Below are 21,177 nucleotides of genomic sequence, written 5' to 3' on the forward strand. Positions count from 1 at the left end.
CCCTCTCTCACCGTCCCAGCTCTCCCTCTGTCACCGTCCCAGCTCTCCCTCTCTCACCGTCCCAGCTCTCCCTCTCTCACCGTCCCAGCTCTCCCTCCCTCACCCAGTCCCAGCTCTCCCTCTCTCACCCAGTCCCAGCTCTCCCTCCCTCTCTCCCCCAGTCCCAGCTCTCCCTCTCTCTCTCCCCCAGTCCCAGCTCTCCCTCTCTCACCCAGTCCCAGCCTTCCTTCCCTCTCTCTCTCACCCAGTCCCAGCTCTCCCTCCCTCCCTCACCCAGTCCCAGCTCTCCCTCTCTCACCCAGTCCCAGCTCTCCCTCCCTCCCTCCCCCAGTCCCAGCTCTCTCTCACCCAGTCTCAGCTATGCCCAGCTCTCCCTCCCTCTCTCCCTCACTGTCTCAGCTCTCCCTCTCTCACCTAGTCTCAGCTCTCCCTCTCACCCAGTCTCAGCTAGTCCCAGCTCTCCCTCCCTCCCTCTCTCACCTAGTCCCAGCTCTCCCTCCCTCCCTCCCTCTCTCACCTAGTCCCAGCTCTCCCTCCCTCTCTCTCTCACCTAGTCCCAGCTCTCCCTCCCTCTCTCTCTCACCTAGTCCCAGCTCTCCCTCCCTCTCTCTCACACCTAGTCCCAGCTCTCCCTCCCTCTCTCTCTCACCTAGTCCCAGCTCTCCCTCCCTCTCTCTCTCACCTAGTCCCAGCTCTCCCTCCCTCCCTCCCTCTCTCAGCTAGTCCCAGCTCTCCCTCCCTCTCTCCCCCAGTCCCAGCTCTCCCTCCCTCCCTCTCTCAGCTAGTCCCAGCTCTCCCTCCCTCCCTCCCTCTCTCACCTAGTCCCAGCTCTCCCTCCCTCTCTCTCTCACCTAGTCCCAGCTCTCCCTCCCTCCCTCTCTCAGCTAGTCCCAGCTCTCCCTCCCTCCCTCCCTCTCTCACCTAGTCCCAGCTCTCCCTCCCTCTCTCTCTCACCTAGTCCCAGCTCTCCCTCCCTCCCTCTCTCAGCTAGTCCCAGCTCTCCCTCCCTCCCTCCCTCTCTCACATAGTCCCAGCTCTCCCTCCCTCTCTCTCTCACCTAGTCCCAGCTCTCCCTCCCTCTCTCTCTCACCTAGTCCCAGCTCTCCCTCCCTCCCTCTCTCACCTAGTCCCAGCTCCATCTCTCCAGCAGGCAGGTCAAAGGAGGGCAGACAGCCTGGAACACTGCAGGGAGACAAGCTGACCCCCAGAGTACCTACAGTAGAAACATACAATCACTGACAATACTAAAGGAGGAAGCTGACAGATACAGAGAAAAGCTGACTGGCTGAAACGGTTGTGAGCGTGTGTAGATCTCACCAATGCCCTTCACTGCCTCGGTCACCTTGGAGACAATCTCGTCCAATGGACAGCCTTCTTCAGCCAGAGCCCCAGCAAGCTGAGCGAGAGGAAAAGAGATCAATGACTTTCTTTTATATGATGTGTTAACATCAAAACAGTCCTAGATGATCAGGGTTAAAGTTGAAGTCAGTGTTTAAAATCCTACAGTTGAAGTCGGAAGTTTAGATACACTTAGGTTGGAGTCATTAAAACTCGTTTTTCAACCACTCCACAAATTTCTTGTTAACAAACTATAGTTTTGGCAAGTCGGTGAGGACATCTACTTTGTGCATGACACAAGTCATTTTTCCAACAATTGTTTACAGACAGATTATTTCACTGTATCACAATTCCAGTGGGTCAGGAGTTTACATACACTAAGTTGACTGTGCCTTTAAACATCTTGGAAAATTCCAGAAAATGATATCATGGCTTTCGAAGCTTCTGATAGGCTAATTGACATAATTTGAGTCAATTGGAGGCGCACCTGTGGATGTATTTCAAGGCCTACCTTCAAACTCAGCGCCTCTTTGCTTGACATCATAGGAAAATCAAAAGGAATCAGCCAAGACCTCAGAAATAAAATTGTAGACCTCCACAAGTCTGGTTGCAAGCTGAAGATAATGACCATCGTTATGTTTGGAGGAAAAAGGGGGAGGCTTGCAAGCCAAAGAACACCATCCCAACCGTGAAGCACGGGGGTGGCAGCATCATGTTGTGGGGGTGCTTTGCTGCAGGAGGGACTGGTGCACTTCACAAAATAGATGGTATCATGAGGTATGAAAATGATGTGGATATATTGAAGCAACATCTCAAGACATCAGTCAGGAAGTTAAAGCTTGGTCACAAATGGGTCTTCTAACTGGACAATGACGCCAAGCATACTTCCAAAGTTGTGGAAAAATTTAAGGACAACAAAGTCAAGGTATTGGAGTCGCCATCACAAAGCCCTGACCTCAATCCTATAGAAAATTTGTGGGAAGAACTGAAAAAGTGTGTGCGAGCAAATTGGCCTACAAACCTGACTCAGTTACACCAGCTCTGTCAGGAGGAATGGGCCAAAATGCACCCAACTTATTGTGGGAAGCTCGTGGAAGGCTACCTGAAACATTTGACCCAAGTTAAACAATTTAAAGGCAATGCTACCAAATACTAATTGAGTGTATGTAAACTTCTGGCCCACTGGGAATGTGATGAAAGAAATAAAAGCTGAAATAAATAATTTTCTCTACTATTATTCTGACATTTCACATTCTTATAATAAAGTGGTGATGCTAACTGACCTAAAACAGGGAATTTTTACCAGGATTAAATGTCAGGAATTGTGAAAAACCGAGTTTAAATGTATTTGGCTAAGGTGTATGTAAACTTTCCGACTTCAACTGTACATCTAAACATAAAACGCTTTTGTCATTTATAACACGGTCAAAAAGAGATGACACTGTTACCTTGTGAACGAACACCGTCCCACACAGGCCCCTCCTCCCCGCCTTACTCGGTTGATCAAACGCACAGTCGTCGGCGACAATCACCATTTCGACTGCGACGCTGCGGTTTCGGGCCTGTTCCGCGGCGAGGCCGAAGTTGAGCCGGTCTCCGGTGTAGTTCTTAACGATGAGTAGAACACCCGACACCCCAGCGTCACGTAGAGACAAAATGGCCGCTAGAACACTGGCCGGGGGAGGGGAGGCAAAGACACCACCTGCTACTGCCGCTGATAGCATTCCACTGCCTATGTACCCTGTGGGGGAGAGGGGAGAGGGAGGGGGTCAGAGACACAGAGAGAGAGAGAGGGGGGGAGGGAGAGAGGGAGGGAGAGGGTCAGAGAGAGTACTTGTGCCCAGGCCCCCCCTCTAGAGAGCAGGGTCACTCGTCCCCTGAGGGCCTCCAGGTCAGCACAGACCCTGTGGACCCTCAGTAGAGAGAGACTGTGTGTGTGTGTGCGCCACATACAAACCCACATCTAGAATCATCAACTCATCAAGAATGGTTGGGTTGTCAGTCGCTGGACTCAGGTTCGAGTCCCAGGCAGAGCTCCCCCTGGATTTGCAACATTGGTGTCTGAATGCGTGTATACGAGTGTCCTACCTGCGTGTGCTGGCTCGTGCCCAGACCCCCCTCCAGACAGCAAGGCCACCCGGCCCCTGAGGGCCTCCAGGTCAGCCCTGACCACCACCCTGTGGCCCCTCAGCAGACAGAGACGTCCAGAGCTAGAGACAATGCCTTCCAGGGCCTCGTCTACACAACGGTCTACTGAGTTTAACAACTTCTGTTGGGGCTGGGAGAGGAGAGACAGAGGAGAGGAGAGACAGAGGAGAGACAGAGGAGAGGAGAGACAGAGGAGAGATGGGAGAGGAGAGACAGAGGAGAGGAGAGACAGAGGAGAGGAGAGACAGAGGAGAGGAGAGACATGGGAGAGGAGAGACAGAGGAGAGGAGAGACAGAGGAGAGACAGAGGAGAGGAGAGACATGGGAGAGGAGAGACATGGGAGAGGAGAGACATGGGAGAGGAGAGACAGAGGAGAGGAGAGACAGAGGAGAGGAGAGACAGAGGAGATGAGAGAGAGGAGAGACAGAGGAGAGGAGAGACAGAGGAGAGGAGAGACAGAGGAGAGGAGAGACATGGGAGAGGAGAGACAGAGGAGAGGAGAGAGAGGAGAGACAGAGGAGGAGAGACATGGGAGAGGAGAGACAGAGGAGAGGAGAGACAGAGGAGAGGAGAGACAGAGGAGATGAGAGAGAGGAGAGGAGAGAGAGGAGAGGAGAGACAGAGGAGAGGAGAGACAGAGGAGAGGAGAGACAGAGGAGAGGAGAGACAGAGGAGAGGAGAGACATGGGAGAGGAGAGACAGAGGAGAGGAGAGAGAGGAGAGGAGAGACATGGGAGAGGAGAGACAGAGGAGAGGAGAGACAGAGGAGAGGAGAGACAGAGGAGAGGAGAGACAGAGGAGAGGAGAGACATGGGAGAGGAGAGACATGGGAGAGGAGAGACATGGGAGAGGAGAGACATGAGAGAGGAGAGACATGAGAGAGGAGAGACAGAGGAGAGGAGAGGCAAAGGAGAGGAGAGACAGAGGAGAGAGGGGAGAAGAGACAGAGGAGAGGAGAGACAAAGGAGAGGAGAGACATGGGAGAGGAGAGACATGGGAGAGGAGAGACATGGGAGAGGAGAGACATGGGAGAGGAGAGACATGGGAGAGGAGAGACATGAGAGAGGAGAGACAGAGGAGAGGAGAGACAGAGGAGAGGAGAGACAGAGGAGAGGAGAGACAGAGGAGAGAAGAGACATGGGACCAAAGCCTGTAACCATCTGATATATAGGCCTACAGAGGCTAGGCTACATGGTACACTAACTCTAACCCTGTAACCATCTGATAGACTACAACACTGACCCTGTAACAGACTACAACACTGACCCTGTAACAGACTACAACACTGACCCTGTAACAGACTACAACACTGACCCTGTAGCAGACTACACCACTGACCCTGTAACAGACTACACCACTGACCCTGTAACAGACTACACCACTGGCCCTGTAACAGACTACACCACTGACCCTGTAACAGACTACACCACTGACCCTGTAACAGACTACACCACTGACCCTGTAGCAGACTACAACACTGACCCTGTAACAGACTACAACCCTGTAACAGACTACACCACTGACCCTGTAACAGACTACACCACTGACCCTGTAACAGACTACACCACTGGCCCTGTAACAGACTACAACACTGACCCTGTAACAGACTACACCACTGACCCTGTAACAGACTACACCACTGACCCTGTAACAGACTACAACACTGACCCTGTAACAGACTACACCACTGACCCTGTAACAGACTACACCACTGACCCTGTAGCAGACTACACCACTGGCCCTGTAACAGACTACACCACTGGCCCGGTAACAGACTACAACACTGACCCTGTAACAGACTACAACACTGACCCTGTAACAGACTACAACCCTGTAACAGACTACACCACTGACCCTGTAGCAGACTACACCACTGGCCCGGTAACAGACTACAACACTGACCCTGTAACAGACTACACCACTGACCCTGTAACAGACTACAACCCTGTAACAGACCACTGACCCTGTAACAGACTACACCACTGACCCTGTAACAGACTACACCACTGACCCTGTAACAGACTACACCACTGACCCTGTAACAGACTACACCACTGACCCTGTAACAGACTACACCACTGACCCTGTAACAGACTACACCACTGACCCTGTAACAGACTACACCACTGACCCTGTAACAGACTACACCACTGACCCTGTAACAGACTACACCACTGACCCTGTAACAGACTACACCACTGACCCTGTAACAGACTACACCACTGACCCTGTAACAGACTACACCACTGACCCTGTAACAGACTACACCACTGACCCTGTAACAGACTACACCACTGACCCTGTAACAGACTACACCACTGACCCTGTAACAGACTACACAACTGACCCTGTAACAGACTACACCACTGACCCTGTAACAGACTACAACACTGACCCGGTAACAGACTACAACACTGACCCTGTAACAGACTACACCACTGACCCGGTAACAGACTACAACACTGACCCTGTAACCATCTGATAGACTACAACACTGACCCGGTAACAGACTACAACACTGACCCTGTAACAGACTACAACACTGACCCTGTAACAGACTACACCACTGACCCTGTAACAGACTACACCACTGACCCTGTAACAGACTACAACACTGACCCTGTAACAGACTACAACCCTGACCCTGTAACAGACTACAACCCTGTAACAGACTACACCACTGACCCTGTAACAGACTACACCACTGACCCGGTAACAGACTACAACACTGACCCTGTAACAGACTACAACACTGACCCTGTAACAGACTACACCACTGACCCTGTAACAGACTACACCACTGACCCTGTAACAGACTACAACACTGACCCTGTAACAGACTACAACCCTGACCCTGTAACAGACTACAACCCTGTAACAGACTACACCACTGACCCTGTAACAGACTACACCACTGACCCTGTAACAGACTACACCACTGACCCTGTAACAGACTACAACACTGACCCTGTAACAGACTACACCACTGACCCTGTAACAGACTACACCACTGACCCTGTAACAGACTACAACACTGAATCTGTAACAGACTACACCACTGACCCTGTAACAGACTACACCACTGACCCTGTAACAGACTACACCACTGACCCTGTAACAGACTACAACACTGACCCTGTAACAGACTACACCACTGACCCTGTAACAGACTACACCACTGACCCTGTAACAGACTACAACACTGACCCTGTAACAGACTACACCACTGACCCTGTAACAGACTACACCACTGACCCTGTAACAGACTACACCACTGACCCTGTAACAGACTACTCCACTGACCCTGTAACAGACTACAACACTGACCCTGTAACAGACTACACCACTGACCCTGTAACAGACTACAACCCTGTAACAGACTACACCACTGACCCTGTAACAGACTACACCACTGACCCTGTAACAGACTACACCACTGACCCTGTAACAGACTACAACACTGACCCTGTAACAGACTACAACACTGACCCTGTAACAGACTACACCACTGACCCTGTAACAGACTACACCACTGACCCTGTAACAGACTACACCACTGACCCTGTAACAGACTACAACACTGACCCGGTAACAGACTACAACACTGACCCGGTAACAGACTACAACACTGACCCTGTAACAGACTACAACCCTGTAACAGACTACACCACTGACCCTGTAACAGACTACAACACTGACCCTGTAACAGACTACACCACTGACCCTGTAACAGACTACAACACTGACCCTGTAACAGACTACACCACTGACCCTGTAACAGACTACACCACTGACCCTGTAACAGACTACAACCCTGTAACAGACTACACCACTGACCCTGTAACAGACTACACCACTGACCCTGTAACAGACTACAACCCTGTAACAGACTACAACACTGACCCTGTAACAGACTACACCACTGACCCTGTAACAGACTACAACACTGACCCTGTAACAGACTACACCACTGACCCTGTAACAGACTACACCACTGACCCTGTAACAGACTACAACACTGACCCTGTAACAGACTACAACCCTGTAACAGACTACACCACTGACCCTGTAACAGACTACAACACTGACCCTGTAACAGACTACACCACTGACCCTGTAACAGACTACACCACTGACCCTGTAACAGACTACACCACTGGCCCTGTAACAGACTACACCACTGACCCTGTAACAGACTACACCACTGACCCTGTAACAGACTACACCACTGACCCTGTAACAGACTACACCACTGGCCCTGTAACAGACTACACCACTGGCCCTGTAACAGACTACAACACTGACCCTGTAACAGACTACACCACTGACCCTGTAACAGACTACACCACTGACCCTGTATCAGACTACAACACTGACCCTGTAACAGACTACACCACTGACCCTGTAACAGACTACAACACTGACCCTGTAGCAGACTACACCACTGGCCCTGTAACAGACTACACCACTGGCCCGGTAACAGACTACAACACTGACCCTGTAACAGACTACAACACTGACCCTGTAACAGACTACAACCCTGTAACAGACTACACCACTGACCCTGTAGCAGACTACACCACTGGCCCGGTAACAGACTACAACACTGACCCTGTAACAGACTACACCACTGACCCTGTAACAGACTACAACCCTGTAACAGACCACTGACCCTGTAACAGACTACACCACTGACCCTGTAACAGACTACACCACTGACCCTGTAACAGACTACACCACTGACCCTGTAACAGACTACACCACTGACCCTGTAACAGACTACACCACTGACCCTGTAACAGACTACACCACTGACCCTGTAACAGACTACACCACTGACCCTGTAACAGACTACACCACTGACCCTGTAACAGACTACACCACTGACCCTGTAACAGACTACACCACTGACCCTGTAACAGACTACACCACTGACCCTGTAACAGACTACACAACTGACCCTGTAACAGACTACACCACTGACCCTGTAACAGACTACAACACTGACCCGGTAACAGACTACAACACTGACCCTGTAACAGACTACACCACTGACCCGGTAACAGACTACAACACTGACCCTGTAACCATCTGATAGACTACAACACTGACCCGGTAACAGACTACAACACTGACCCTGTAACAGACTACAACACTGACCCTGTAACAGACTACACCACTGACCCTGTAACAGACTACACCACTGACCCTGTAACAGACTACAACACTGACCCTGTAACAGACTACAACCCTGACCCTGTAACAGACTACAACCCTGTAACAGACTACACCACTGACCCTGTAACAGACTACACCACTGACCCGGTAACAGACTACAACACTGACCCTGTAACAGACTACAACACTGACCCTGTAACAGACTACACCACTGACCCTGTAACAGACTACACCACTGACCCTGTAACAGACTACAACACTGACCCTGTAACAGACTACAACCCTGACCCTGTAACAGACTACAACCCTGTAACAGACTACACCACTGACCCTGTAACAGACTACACCACTGACCCTGTAACAGACTACACCACTGACCCTGTAACAGACTACAACACTGACCCTGTAACAGACTACACCACTGACCCTGTAACAGACTACACCACTGACCCTGTAACAGACTACAACACTGAATCTGTAACAGACTACACCACTGACCCTGTAACAGACTACACCACTGACCCTGTAACAGACTACAACACTGACCCTGTAACAGACTACAACACTGACCCTGTAACAGACTACACCACTGACCCTGTAACAGACTACAACACTGACCCTGTAACAGACTACAACACTGACCCTGTAACAGACTACACCACTGACCCTGTAACAGACTACACCACTGACCCTGTAACAGACTACACCACTGACCCTGTAACAGACTACTCCACTGACCCTGTAACAGACTACAACACTGACCCTGTAACAGACTACACCACTGACCCTGTAACAGACTACAACCCTGTAACAGACTACACCACTGACCCTGTAACAGACTACACCACTGACCCTGTAACAGACTACACCACTGACCCTGTAACAGACTACAACACTGACCCTGTAACAGACTACAACACTGACCCTGTAACAGACTACACCACTGACCCTGTAACAGACTACACCACTGACCCTGTAACAGACTACACCACTGACCCTGTAACAGACTACAACACTGACCCTGTAACAGACTACAACACTGACCCGGTAACAGACTACAACACTGACCCTGTAACAGACTACAACCCTGTAACAGACTACACCACTGACCCTGTAACAGACTACAACACTGACCCTGTAACAGACTACACCACTGACCCTGTAACAGACTACAACACTGACCCTGTAACAGACTACACCACTGACCCTGTAACAGACTACACCACTGACCCTGTAACAGACTACAACCCTGTAACAGACTACACCACTGACCCTGTAACAGACTACACCACTGACCCTGTAACAGACTACAACCCTGTAACAGACTACAACACTGACCCTGTAACAGACTACACCACTGACCCTGTAACAGACTACAACACTGACCCTGTAACAGACTACACCACTGACCCTGTAACAGACTACACCACTGACCCTGTAACAGACTACACCACTGACCCTGTAACAGACTACACCACTGACCCTGTAACAGACTACAACACTGACCCTGTAACAGACTACAACCCTGTAACAGACTACACCACTGACCCTGTAGCAGACTACACCACTGGCCCGGTAACAGACTACAACACTGACCCTGTAACAGACTACACCACTGACCCTGTAACAGACTACAACCCTGTAACAGACCACTGACCTTGTAACAGACTACACCACTGACCCTGTAACAGACTACACCACTGACCCTGTAACAGACTACACCACTGACCCTGTAACAGACTACACCACTGACCCTGTAACAGACTACACCACTGACCCTGTAACAGACTACACCACTGACCCTGTAACAGACTACACCACTGACCCTGTAACAGACTACACCACTGACCCTGTAACAGACTACACCACTGACCCTGTAACAGACTACACCACTGACCCTGTAACAGACTACACCACTGACCCTGTAACAGACTACACAACTGACCCTGTAACAGACTACACCACTGACCCTGTAACAGACTACAACACTGACCCGGTAACAGACTACAACACTGACCCTGTAACAGACTACACCACTGACCCGGTAACAGACTACAACACTGACCCTGTAACCATCTGATAGACTACAACACTGACCCGGTAACAGACTACAACACTGACCCTGTAACAGACTACAACACTGACCCTGTAACAGACTACACCACTGACCCTGTAACAGACTACACCACTGACCCTGTAACAGACTACAACACTGACCCTGTAACAGACTACAACCCTGACCCTGTAACAGACTACAACCCTGTAACAGACTACACCACTGACCCTGTAACAGACTACACCACTGACCCGGTAACAGACTACAACACTGACCCTGTAACAGACTACAACACTGACCCTGTAACAGACTACACCACTGACCCTGTAACAGACTACACCACTGACCCTGTAACAGACTACAACACTGACCCTGTAACAGACTACAACCCTGACCCTGTAACAGACTACAACCCTGTAACAGACTACACCACTGACCCTGTAACAGACTACACCACTGACCCTGTAACAGACTACACCACTGACCCTGTAACAGACTACAACACTGACCCTGTAACAGACTACACCACTGACCCTGTAACAGACTACACCACTGACCCTGTAACAGACTACAACACTGAATCTGTAACAGACTACACCACTGACCCTGTAACAGACTACACCACTGACCCTGTAACAGACTACAACACTGACCCTGTAACAGACTACAACACTGACCCTGTAACAGACTACACCACTGACCCTGTAACAGACTACACCACTGACCCTGTAACAGACTACAACACTGACCCTGTAACAGACTACACCACTGACCCTGTAACAGACTACAACACTGACCCTGTAACAGACTACACCACTGACCCTGTAACAGACTACACCACTGACCCTGTAACAGACTACACCACTGACCCTGTAACAGACTACACCACTAACCCTGTAACAGACTACAACACTGACCCTGTAACAGACTACACCACTAACCCTGTAACCATCTGATAGACTACAACAGACAGATAATGTAATACTGTACAAAACAAGACGCAACGCTTGAAGGCCTAAGCCTCTCGTTAGCTACATTTGTCCTTTTGCACCAATGACAATAAATGGACTATGTTCCTTGGCTTGATCCTGTGTCTGCCATGCAATCATAAACGGCTCACCATTCTGCAGGCTACTCAGTTACAAAAACATACCAAGACAATGTATTCGCAGCATTCCGTGACTTTGCATTGAAACAAGCTGTTCATGTGTACGTTTTAATTAGGTTTAGAGATGTTTATTGAATATTTATTTGCAGTTATCTTACCTTCATGCTTCTGTTGTCGTTTTTTTCAGACGCTTTGCACGTTGACCCTGACGCTAGTGACACAGATATTATAACTAGACCAAGATAGACCACAGCCCGTCGTTTCAAACAGGAAGAAAGAGTCTTTGTGGGCAGAGCCAAATTCAAGTTAGCGAGATCCTATTGGCGCGTTGTAGCACATATATTTGCACATTTCCGTTAGGGAACGCCTACTCTGTGAAGTGCGCCTGTGCACTCCTTCTAAACAACACTATTTTAAAAAACTTTAGCAAAGGGTAAAATGTACAAAACTTATTCCACTCTGTTCGTAACATATTCTAGTTTTTGGAACAGAACATTGTATTGAGATCAAATGTTTCATCGATGAGAGAATTTGCAAAATGTCGGCCAAAATTCATATCGTTCCATCTTCTCCCACTGCCGGCCACTGGGCTTCCTCTCACTACCATGGAAACCCCAAGCGGATGCTTCACATTTATACATCCGGTGAAATATCTGCGCTAGTGATGCGCAGTTCTTCTTCGGTGGGGTTTAACCTGCGGATGGCATCCAATAAGTTGCATTATCGCCCTCAACTGGACTATAATATAAAACTATTATACCTTGTGACCACGCCCACCTGCCACAGACCGAGGTCAAAGCAAAACATGGACTGATTATAGAAACAGAGAGTGGAAGGGGAAGTGTCACAACACTTTTATCTTATTGAGCAGCGCAGCATTAGCAATGAATGTGCAAAGAGAAGAGAAGGGAACATTGCTGCCACCTCGCTTGAATCCGATAATCCAGGATTCATGGACGATAGGAGAGAATGATGTTTATATGGTCAGAATTAGTGGTTGATCATGACTGTCAGTTCCATTACACATAATAGTAATTGTACAAAGGCGTCGTCTGTACCGGGGTAGTTTTGTTAATTAAGAGCCCTGACATTCGGTCTGAACCTTAATAACACGCATCGCTTAAAACAGTGTACCGTAAGTGTGTATTTTGTATTTGTGCAATTATTTTGATGTTATATGACAGAGGGATTCACGTTTCTAGAACCATACCGCAATTGATCATTGATTTACGTCCTTTAATTAAACAATAAATGTACGGTCCTTGGACTATAATGTGTAACTTTAGGCTCGTTTAGTCCATTGTTGGGCTAGGTCAGAATATGGAAATGTGAAGCTCTGTCACCATTCAGATTGTCATACAAGTTATCTCAAATTGTTTGCATAAGTCCTTTATTGCAAGGAGATGGCAACCAAACACTAGGTATAGCAAGGGAAAGTGGGCAAGTAGCTAGCAAGGGAACTCAAAGGAGTCCCTGCGTTGTTTTTTAGGTGACGCAAGGAGCGGCGTTTATTCTGTTTTACTGGGGATATGAAAACATGGAGAATGTTGACATAGCAACGCATCCTACGGGAGATAGAGAGCACAGACATGAACTGTACCGGGCCGACACTCCGGTAAGAACGAGTCTAGGATCGGGACATATTCTTGTATACCTCCACTTTGCGTAAAGGCATTTTCCCGTTAACTGGGGAACGGTTGAAAAGCGACTGGACTCGGGTCTCTCCCTCTTCGACTAGCTGAACTAACAACTTTTTCTGGATTATTCATAACCATAATGCTCGCTAGCCTGTTCAAACTTGTTGAAGAAGCTAGTATTATAGCCATCTGCCTAACGTTAGTTGTATTGGCTAGTTAACCACACACACCCACACACGTGTTATTCAGGCCAAAGCCTAAATTGTAGTGATTATGAACCGCTGTTTTCAGTTAATATTTTCCAAATTGGGATTAACACTGACAAGTGTCATCCGATTAGCTGTGCAAACTACCCCCAATGTAACTAGCCAAAGTGACTAACAGCTGACAAACTACCAAAACAGTTTATTATGCTAGTTATTATGCTAACTAGTTAGCTGGGCTAGTTGTTATTGAAGTTGGCTTGTTAGTTTAATTAGTTATTAGGTCAGCAGTATTGTGTTTTGATGCATTTCTGATACCTTTTAAGACTTTTTTTAATCAGTTACCAAATTGGTAACGGAATTACCAAAAAAATCTGTAATGCATTTACTGCAACTGTATTGGCTGCAATGGGAAATCATAATCATAAATTATGTAAAAGTTGCTAGATCAAATCTCCGAGCTGACAAGGTAAAAATCTGTCGTTCTGCCCCTGAACAAGGCAGTTAACCCACTGTTCCTCAGCCGTCATTGTAAATAAGAATTTGTTCTTAACTGACTTGCCTAGTTAAATAAAAATGTACTGTAACTAGCACCCTTACTGATTGACCAGCCACCCAAACAGCTGATGACACTGGGGAGTATTTCTGTCTGTAATAAAGCCCTTTTGTGGGGTAAAAACTCCTTCTGATTGGCTGGGCCTGGCTCCCCAGGGGGCCCTCCCAGGCCCACCCATGGCTTGGTCCCTGCCCAGTCATGTGAAATCCATAGATTAGGCCCTAATTAATTTATTTCAATTGACTGATTTTCTTTTATGAACTGTAACTCAGTAAAATCATTGAAATTGTTGCATGTTGCGTCTATTTTTGTTCAATATAGTTTTGAAAATGTGGTCTCATTAAAATCCTAAGGTAGATTTTTATCGTAATTCCATTAACACAGTTTGCATCTTCTACTAAATTCATTTTTGTAAAATATTTTAGAGGACTTGTCATTGTGCATAGTTGTATGGTTCGTTAAACTTTGAAATCAATGTATTTTTTATTTTTTGGCATAGATTTAAATTGAAAAACTGAGTCAAAGCGTAATTCTGATTACCCGTGGAATTGCCCGTGTGATCCTCGGCCATTGCACTTCCTTGGGGAATTATATGCTGGTAGGTGATTGGTCATTTCCTGAAGGCTTTGCACTTCATGCATTCTTTATGAGTATCATGTCTTGTCCTAGGTCATATCTCAATTTCTTCAAATTTATGGCCGATTCCAGCCCGGACCCAGGTAAATCGTTTATACAATGTTGCAAGCTCCAGCCCGGACCCAGGTAAATCGTTTATACAATGTTGCAAGCTCCAGCCCGGACCCAGGTAAATCGTTTATACAATGTTGCAAGCTCCAGCCCGGACCCAGGTAAATCGTTTATACAATGTTGCAAGCTCCAGCCCGGACCCAGGTAAATCGTTTATACAATGTTGCAAGCTCCAGCCCGGACCCAGGTAAATCGTTTATACAATGTTGCAAGCTCCAGCCCGGACCCAGGTAAATCGTTTATACAATGTTGCAAGCTCCAGCCCGGACCCAGGTAAATCGTTTATACAATGTTGCAAGCTCCAGCCCGGACCCAGGTAAATCGTTTATACAATGTTTCAAGCTTCAGCCCGGACCCAGGTAAATCGTTTATACAATATTGCAAGTTTGTTGCAGACGTGTTGCCAATGTGATTTTTATGATATTTATTTTTATCAGGATATTCTTTACCTGCAGGCTGCAATGTTTTTATTTGTTGGCTTTATGTAGGATATTTTTACATAGTTGGCAATGGAAGTTACTTTTTAGGTTTGTTTCATTTTCATTTAGATTTGGATAGAATTTTGATTAACCGCATGACAATGATTTGGAGATATGAAGACATTATTATAAATTCATAGTTGATTTTATTAAAACACGCGTGTGTGTGTGTATATATTTATATAATAGAGAGAGAGAAATACAGGTTTAAACATTTTGAGCAATCGATTGGTCGAAAGAACAGACTTCTTTCAGTCAACCAATATTTTAATATATATATATATTTTTTTAACTCTTTTAATGTCACCATTAGCCTCATGGTGAAATCCCTGAGCGGTTTCCTTCCTCTCCGGCCACTGAGTTAGGAAGGACACCTGTATCTTTGTAGTGACTGGGTGTGTTGATACAACATCCAAAGTGTAATTAATAACTTCACCATGTTCAAAGGGATGTTCAATGTCTGCTTTTTAAATTATTTTTACCCATCTACCAATAGGTGCCCTTTTGCAAGACATTGGAAAACCTCCCTGGTCTTTGTGGTTGAATCTGTGTTTGAAATTCATTGCTCGACTGAGGGACCTTACAATTATCTGTATGTGTGGTTTACAGAGGTGAGAGTCATTCAGAAATCATGTTCAACACTATTATTGTACACAGAGTGAGTCCATGCAACTTATTATGTGACTTGTTAAGCACATTTTTACTCCTGAACTTATTTAGACTTGCCATAAGGGGTGGAGTACTTTTGACTCAATTTCAATTTTAATAAATTTGTTAAAAAAATGTAAAACATAATTCCACGTTGACATGATGGGGTATTGTGTGACGACAACCATCTACACGTCGTCCATTTTGAATTCAGGTTGTAACAACAAAATGTGGAAAAAGTCAAGGGGTGTGAATACTTCCTGAAGGCTCCGTAGAGAAGCTCGTCTGGGAGGGAGGTTTGGGGGCGGGGGAGGTGTGGCTCAGTTGGTAGAGCATGGCGCTTGCAACGCCAGGGTTGTGGGTTCATTCCCCACGGGGGGACCAGGATGAATATGTATGAACTTTCCAATTTTGTAAGTCGCTCTGGATAAGAGCGTCTGCTAAATGACTTAAATGTAAATGTTAAATGGGAGGGGTGGCACTGCACAGCTGGATTTGCCTTTGTAGTCAGAAGTCCTTGCCACATGCGATGTGAGTCTGAGTTGTCTTTTTGCGGCCCTAATGGATCAGTGGAGCTCGTACCCGGTTGCCTTGTACCCGTCCTCAGGGTTTGTTCTGCTAACATTGAATGCTGCAGTAACGGCTCTCAGCATTGTATCTCCGTTCATAGATGGCGCCATGGTGCCGTCTGCTGGATAGAATGCAGAACCGAATGCAAAAATCTGTCTCTGTCTCTCATTTCAGTTCAAAGGGCTTTATTGGCATGGGAAACGTATGTTAACATTGCCAAAGCAAGTGAAATGGAATATAAACAAAAGTGAAATAAACAATAAACATTACACTCACGAGTTCCAAAGGAATAGACACATTTCAAATGTGATATTTGTCACGCCCTGACCTTAGAGATCCTTTTTATGTCTCTATTTGGGTTGGTCTGGGTGTGATTTGGGGTGGGTATTCTATGTTCTTTAGTTCTATTATTTGTATTTCTATGTTTTGGCCGGGTATGGTTCTCAATCAGGGACAGCTGTCTATCGTTGTCTCTGATTGAGAACCATACTTAGGTAGCCCTTTTTCCCACCTGTCTTTGTGGGAGGTCAACTTTGTTTGTGGCACATAGCCCTTTAGCTTCACGGTTGTTTTGGTTGGTTTATTGTTTTTGTCGGCGTCATATAAATAAAGGAATATGTACGCTCGCTGCGCTTTGGTCTACTTCTGTTGACGGCCGTGACAATAGTTCTATATAGTGTTGTAACAATGTGCAAATAGTTAAATAAACAAACATAAATATAGGTTGTATTTACAATGGGGTTTGTTCTTCACTGGTTGCTCTTTTCTTGTGGCAACAGGTCACAAATCTTGCTAATGTGATAATGTATGAGAACCGTGCCAATATATCCTCCAAACACCGTACTATATTAACTAGACCATCCCCTGGCACAGTGCTATATTAACACAGACCATCCCCTGGCATGGCACAGTGCTATATTAACCAGACCATCCCCTGGCACAGTGCTATTTTAACACAGACCATCCCCTGGCATGACACAGTGCTATATTAACACAGACCATCCCCTGGCATGACACAGTGCTATATTAACCAGACCATCCCCTGGCATGGCACAGTGCTATATTAACCAGACCATCCCCTGGCATGACACAGTGCTATATTAATACAGACCATCCCCTGGCATGACACAGTGCTATATTAACACAGACCATCCCCTGGCATGATACAGTGCTATATTAACCAGACCATCCCCTGGCACAGTGCTATATTAACCAGACCATCCCCTGGCATGACACAGTGCTATATTAACCAGACCATCCCCTGGCATGACACAGTGCTATATTAACACAGACCATCCCCTGGCATGGCACAGTGCTATATTAACCAGACCATCCCCTGGCATGGTGCTATATTAACCAGACCATCCCCTGGCACAGTGCTATATTAACACAGACCATCCCCTGCGACACAGTGCTATATTAACCAGACCATCCCCTGACACACAGTGCTATATTAACCAGACCATCCCCTGACATGACACAGTGCTATATTAACCAGACCATCCCCTGGCACAGTGCTATATTAACCAGACCATCCCCTGGCATGGCACAGTGCTATATTAACCAGACCATCCCCTGGCATGACACAGTGTTATATTAACCAGACCATCCCCTGGCATGACCCAGTGCTATATTAACCAGACCATCCCCTGGCATGGCACAGTGCTATATTAACCAGACCATCCCCTGGCATGACACAGTGCTATATTAACCAGACCATCCCCTGGCACAGTGCTATATTAACACAGACCATCCCCTGGCACAGTGCTATATTAACCAGACCATCCCCTGACATGACACAGTGCTATATTAACCAGACCATCCCCTGGCATGACACAGTGCTATATTAACACAGACCACCCCCTGGCATGACACAGTGCTATATTAACACAGACCATTCCCTGGCATGACACAGTGCTATATTAACCAGACCATCCCCTGGCATGGCACAGTGCTATATTAACACAGACCATCCCCTGGCATGGCCCAGTGCTATATTAACCAGACCATCCCCTGGCATGGCACAGTGCTATATTAACCAGACCATCCCCTGGCATGACACAGTGCTATATTAACCAGACCATCCCCTGGCATGACACAGTGCTATATTAACCAGACCATCCCCTGGCATGACACAGTGCTATATTAACACAGACCATCCCCTGGCATAGCACAGTGCTATATTAACACAGACCATCCCCTGGCATGACACAGTGCTATATTAACCAGACCATCCCCTGGCACAGTGCTATATTAACCAGACCATCCCCTGACACAGTGCTATATTAACCAGACCATCCCCTGGCATGACACAGTGCTATATTAACCAGACCATCCCCTGGCATAGCACAGTGCTATATTAACACAGACCATCCCCTGGCATGGCACAGTGCTATATTAACCAGACCATCCCCTGGTACAGTGCTATATTAACACAGACCATCCCCTGGCATGACACAGTGCTATATTAACCAGACCATCCCCTGGCATGACACAGTGCTATATTAACCAGACCATCCCCTGGCATGGCACAGTGCTATATTAACCAGACCATCCCCTGGTACAGTGCTATATTAACACTGACCATCCCCTGACATGACCCAGTGCTATATTAACAAGACCATCCCCTGGCATGGCACAGTGCTATATTAACCAGACCATCCCCTGGCATGACACAGTGTTATATTAACCAGACCATCCCCTGGCATGACCCAGTGCTATATTAACCAGACCATCCCCTGGCATGGCACAGTGCTATATTAACCAGACCATCCCCTGGCATGACACAGTGCTATATTAACCAGACCATCCCCTGGCATAGCACAGTGCTATATTAACACAGACCATCCCCTGGTACAGTGCTATATTAACACAGACCATCCCCTGGCATGACACAGTGCTATATTAACCAGACCATCCCCTGGCATGACACAGTGCTATATTAACCAGACCATCCCCTGGCATGACACAGTGCTATATTAACCAGACCATCCCCTGGCATGGCACAGTGCTATATTAACCAGACCATCCCCTGGTACAGTGCTATATTAACACAGACCATCCCCTGACATGACCCAGTGCTATATTAACCAGACCATCCCCTGGCATGGCACAGTGCTACATTAACCAGACCATCCCCTGGCATGGCACAGTGCTATATTAACCAGACCATCCCCTGGCATGGCACAGTGCTATATTAACCAGACCATCCCCTGGCATAGCACAGTGCTATATTAACACAGACCATCCCCTGGCATGACACAGTGCTATATTAACCAGACCATCCCCTGGCATGACACAGTGCTATATTAACCAGACCATCCCCTGGTACAGTGCTATATTAACACAGACCATCCCCTGACATGACCCAGTGCTATATTAACCAGACCATCCCCTGGCATGGCACAGTGCTATATTAACCAGACCATCCTCTGGCATGGCACAGTGCTATATTAACCAGACCATCCTCTGGCATGGCACAGTGCTATATTAACCAGACCATCCCCTGGCATGGCACAGTGCTATATTAACCAGACCATCCTCTGGCATGGCACAGTGCTATATTAACCAGACCATCCCCTGACATGACACAGTGCTATATTAACCAGACCATCCCCTGGCATGACACAGTGCTATATTAACCAGACCATCCCCTGGCACAGTGCTATATTAACACAGACCATCCCCTGGCACAGTGCTATATTAACCAGACCATCCCCTGACATGACACAGTGCTATATTAACCAGACCATCCCCTGGCATGACACAGTGCTATATTAACACAGACCATCCCCTGGCATGACACAGTGCTATATTAACACAGACCACCCCCTGGCATGACACAGTGCTATATTAACACAGACCATCCCCTGGCATGACACAGTGCTATATTAACCAGACCATCCCCTGGCATGGCACAGTGCTATATTAACACAGACCATCCCCTGGCATGGCCCAGTGCTATATTAACCAGACCATCCCCTGGCATGGCACAGTGCTATATTAACCAGACCATCCCCTGGTACAGTGCTATATTAACACAGACCATCCCCTGGCATGACACAGTGCTATATTAACCAGACCATCCCCTGGCATGACACAGTGCTATATTAACCAGACCATCCCCTGGCATGGCACAGTGCTATATTAACCAGACCATCCCCTGGTACAGTGCTATATTAACACTGACCATCCCCTGACATGACCCAGTGCTATATTAACACAGACCATCCCCTGGCATGACACAGTGCTATATTAACCAGACCATCCCCTGGCATGACACAGTGTTATATTAACCAGACCATCCCCTGGCATGACCCAGTGCTATATTAACCAGACCATCCCCTGGCATGGCACAGTGCTATATTAACCAGACCATCCCCTGGCATGACACAGTGCTATATTAACCAGACCATCCCCTGGCATAGCACAGTGCTATATTAACACAGACCATCCCCTGGTACAGTGCTATATTAACACAGACCATCCCCTGGCATGACACAGTGCTA

The 21,177-nt window shown here is 47.4% G+C and overlaps 1 protein-coding gene across 2 annotated transcripts in view; it reads right to left on the bottom strand.

Annotated features, from left to right (window-relative positions):
- tkfc (triokinase/FMN cyclase) overlaps nt 1-12,110 on the bottom strand; it is a 38,331-nt gene extending 26,221 nt beyond the window's left edge. Inside the window, exons 1-5 of one of the 2 annotated variants that reach the window (XM_071334150.1) lie at nt 11,988-12,110; nt 3,427-3,616; nt 2,787-3,079; nt 1,318-1,396; nt 1,124-1,213 (exon numbers count right to left, since the gene is read on the bottom strand). In XM_071334150.1, coding sequence (XP_071190251.1) covers nt 1,124-1,213; nt 1,318-1,396; nt 2,787-3,079; nt 3,427-3,616; nt 11,988-11,993 — 658 coding nt within the window. In that variant the 5' untranslated portion in view covers nt 11,994-12,110. The remainder of the gene's footprint in view (nt 1-1,123; nt 1,214-1,317; nt 1,397-2,786; nt 3,080-3,426; nt 3,617-11,987) is intronic. The other variant, XM_071334149.1, reaches the window with a different exon arrangement.
- Nucleotides 12,111-21,177: the final 9,067 nt, after the last annotated feature.

This window comes from Salvelinus alpinus, chromosome 11, assembly GCF_045679555.1.
Source record: "Salvelinus alpinus chromosome 11, SLU_Salpinus.1, whole genome shotgun sequence".
NCBI classification, from domain to species: Eukaryota; Metazoa; Chordata; class Actinopteri; order Salmoniformes; family Salmonidae; genus Salvelinus; species Salvelinus alpinus.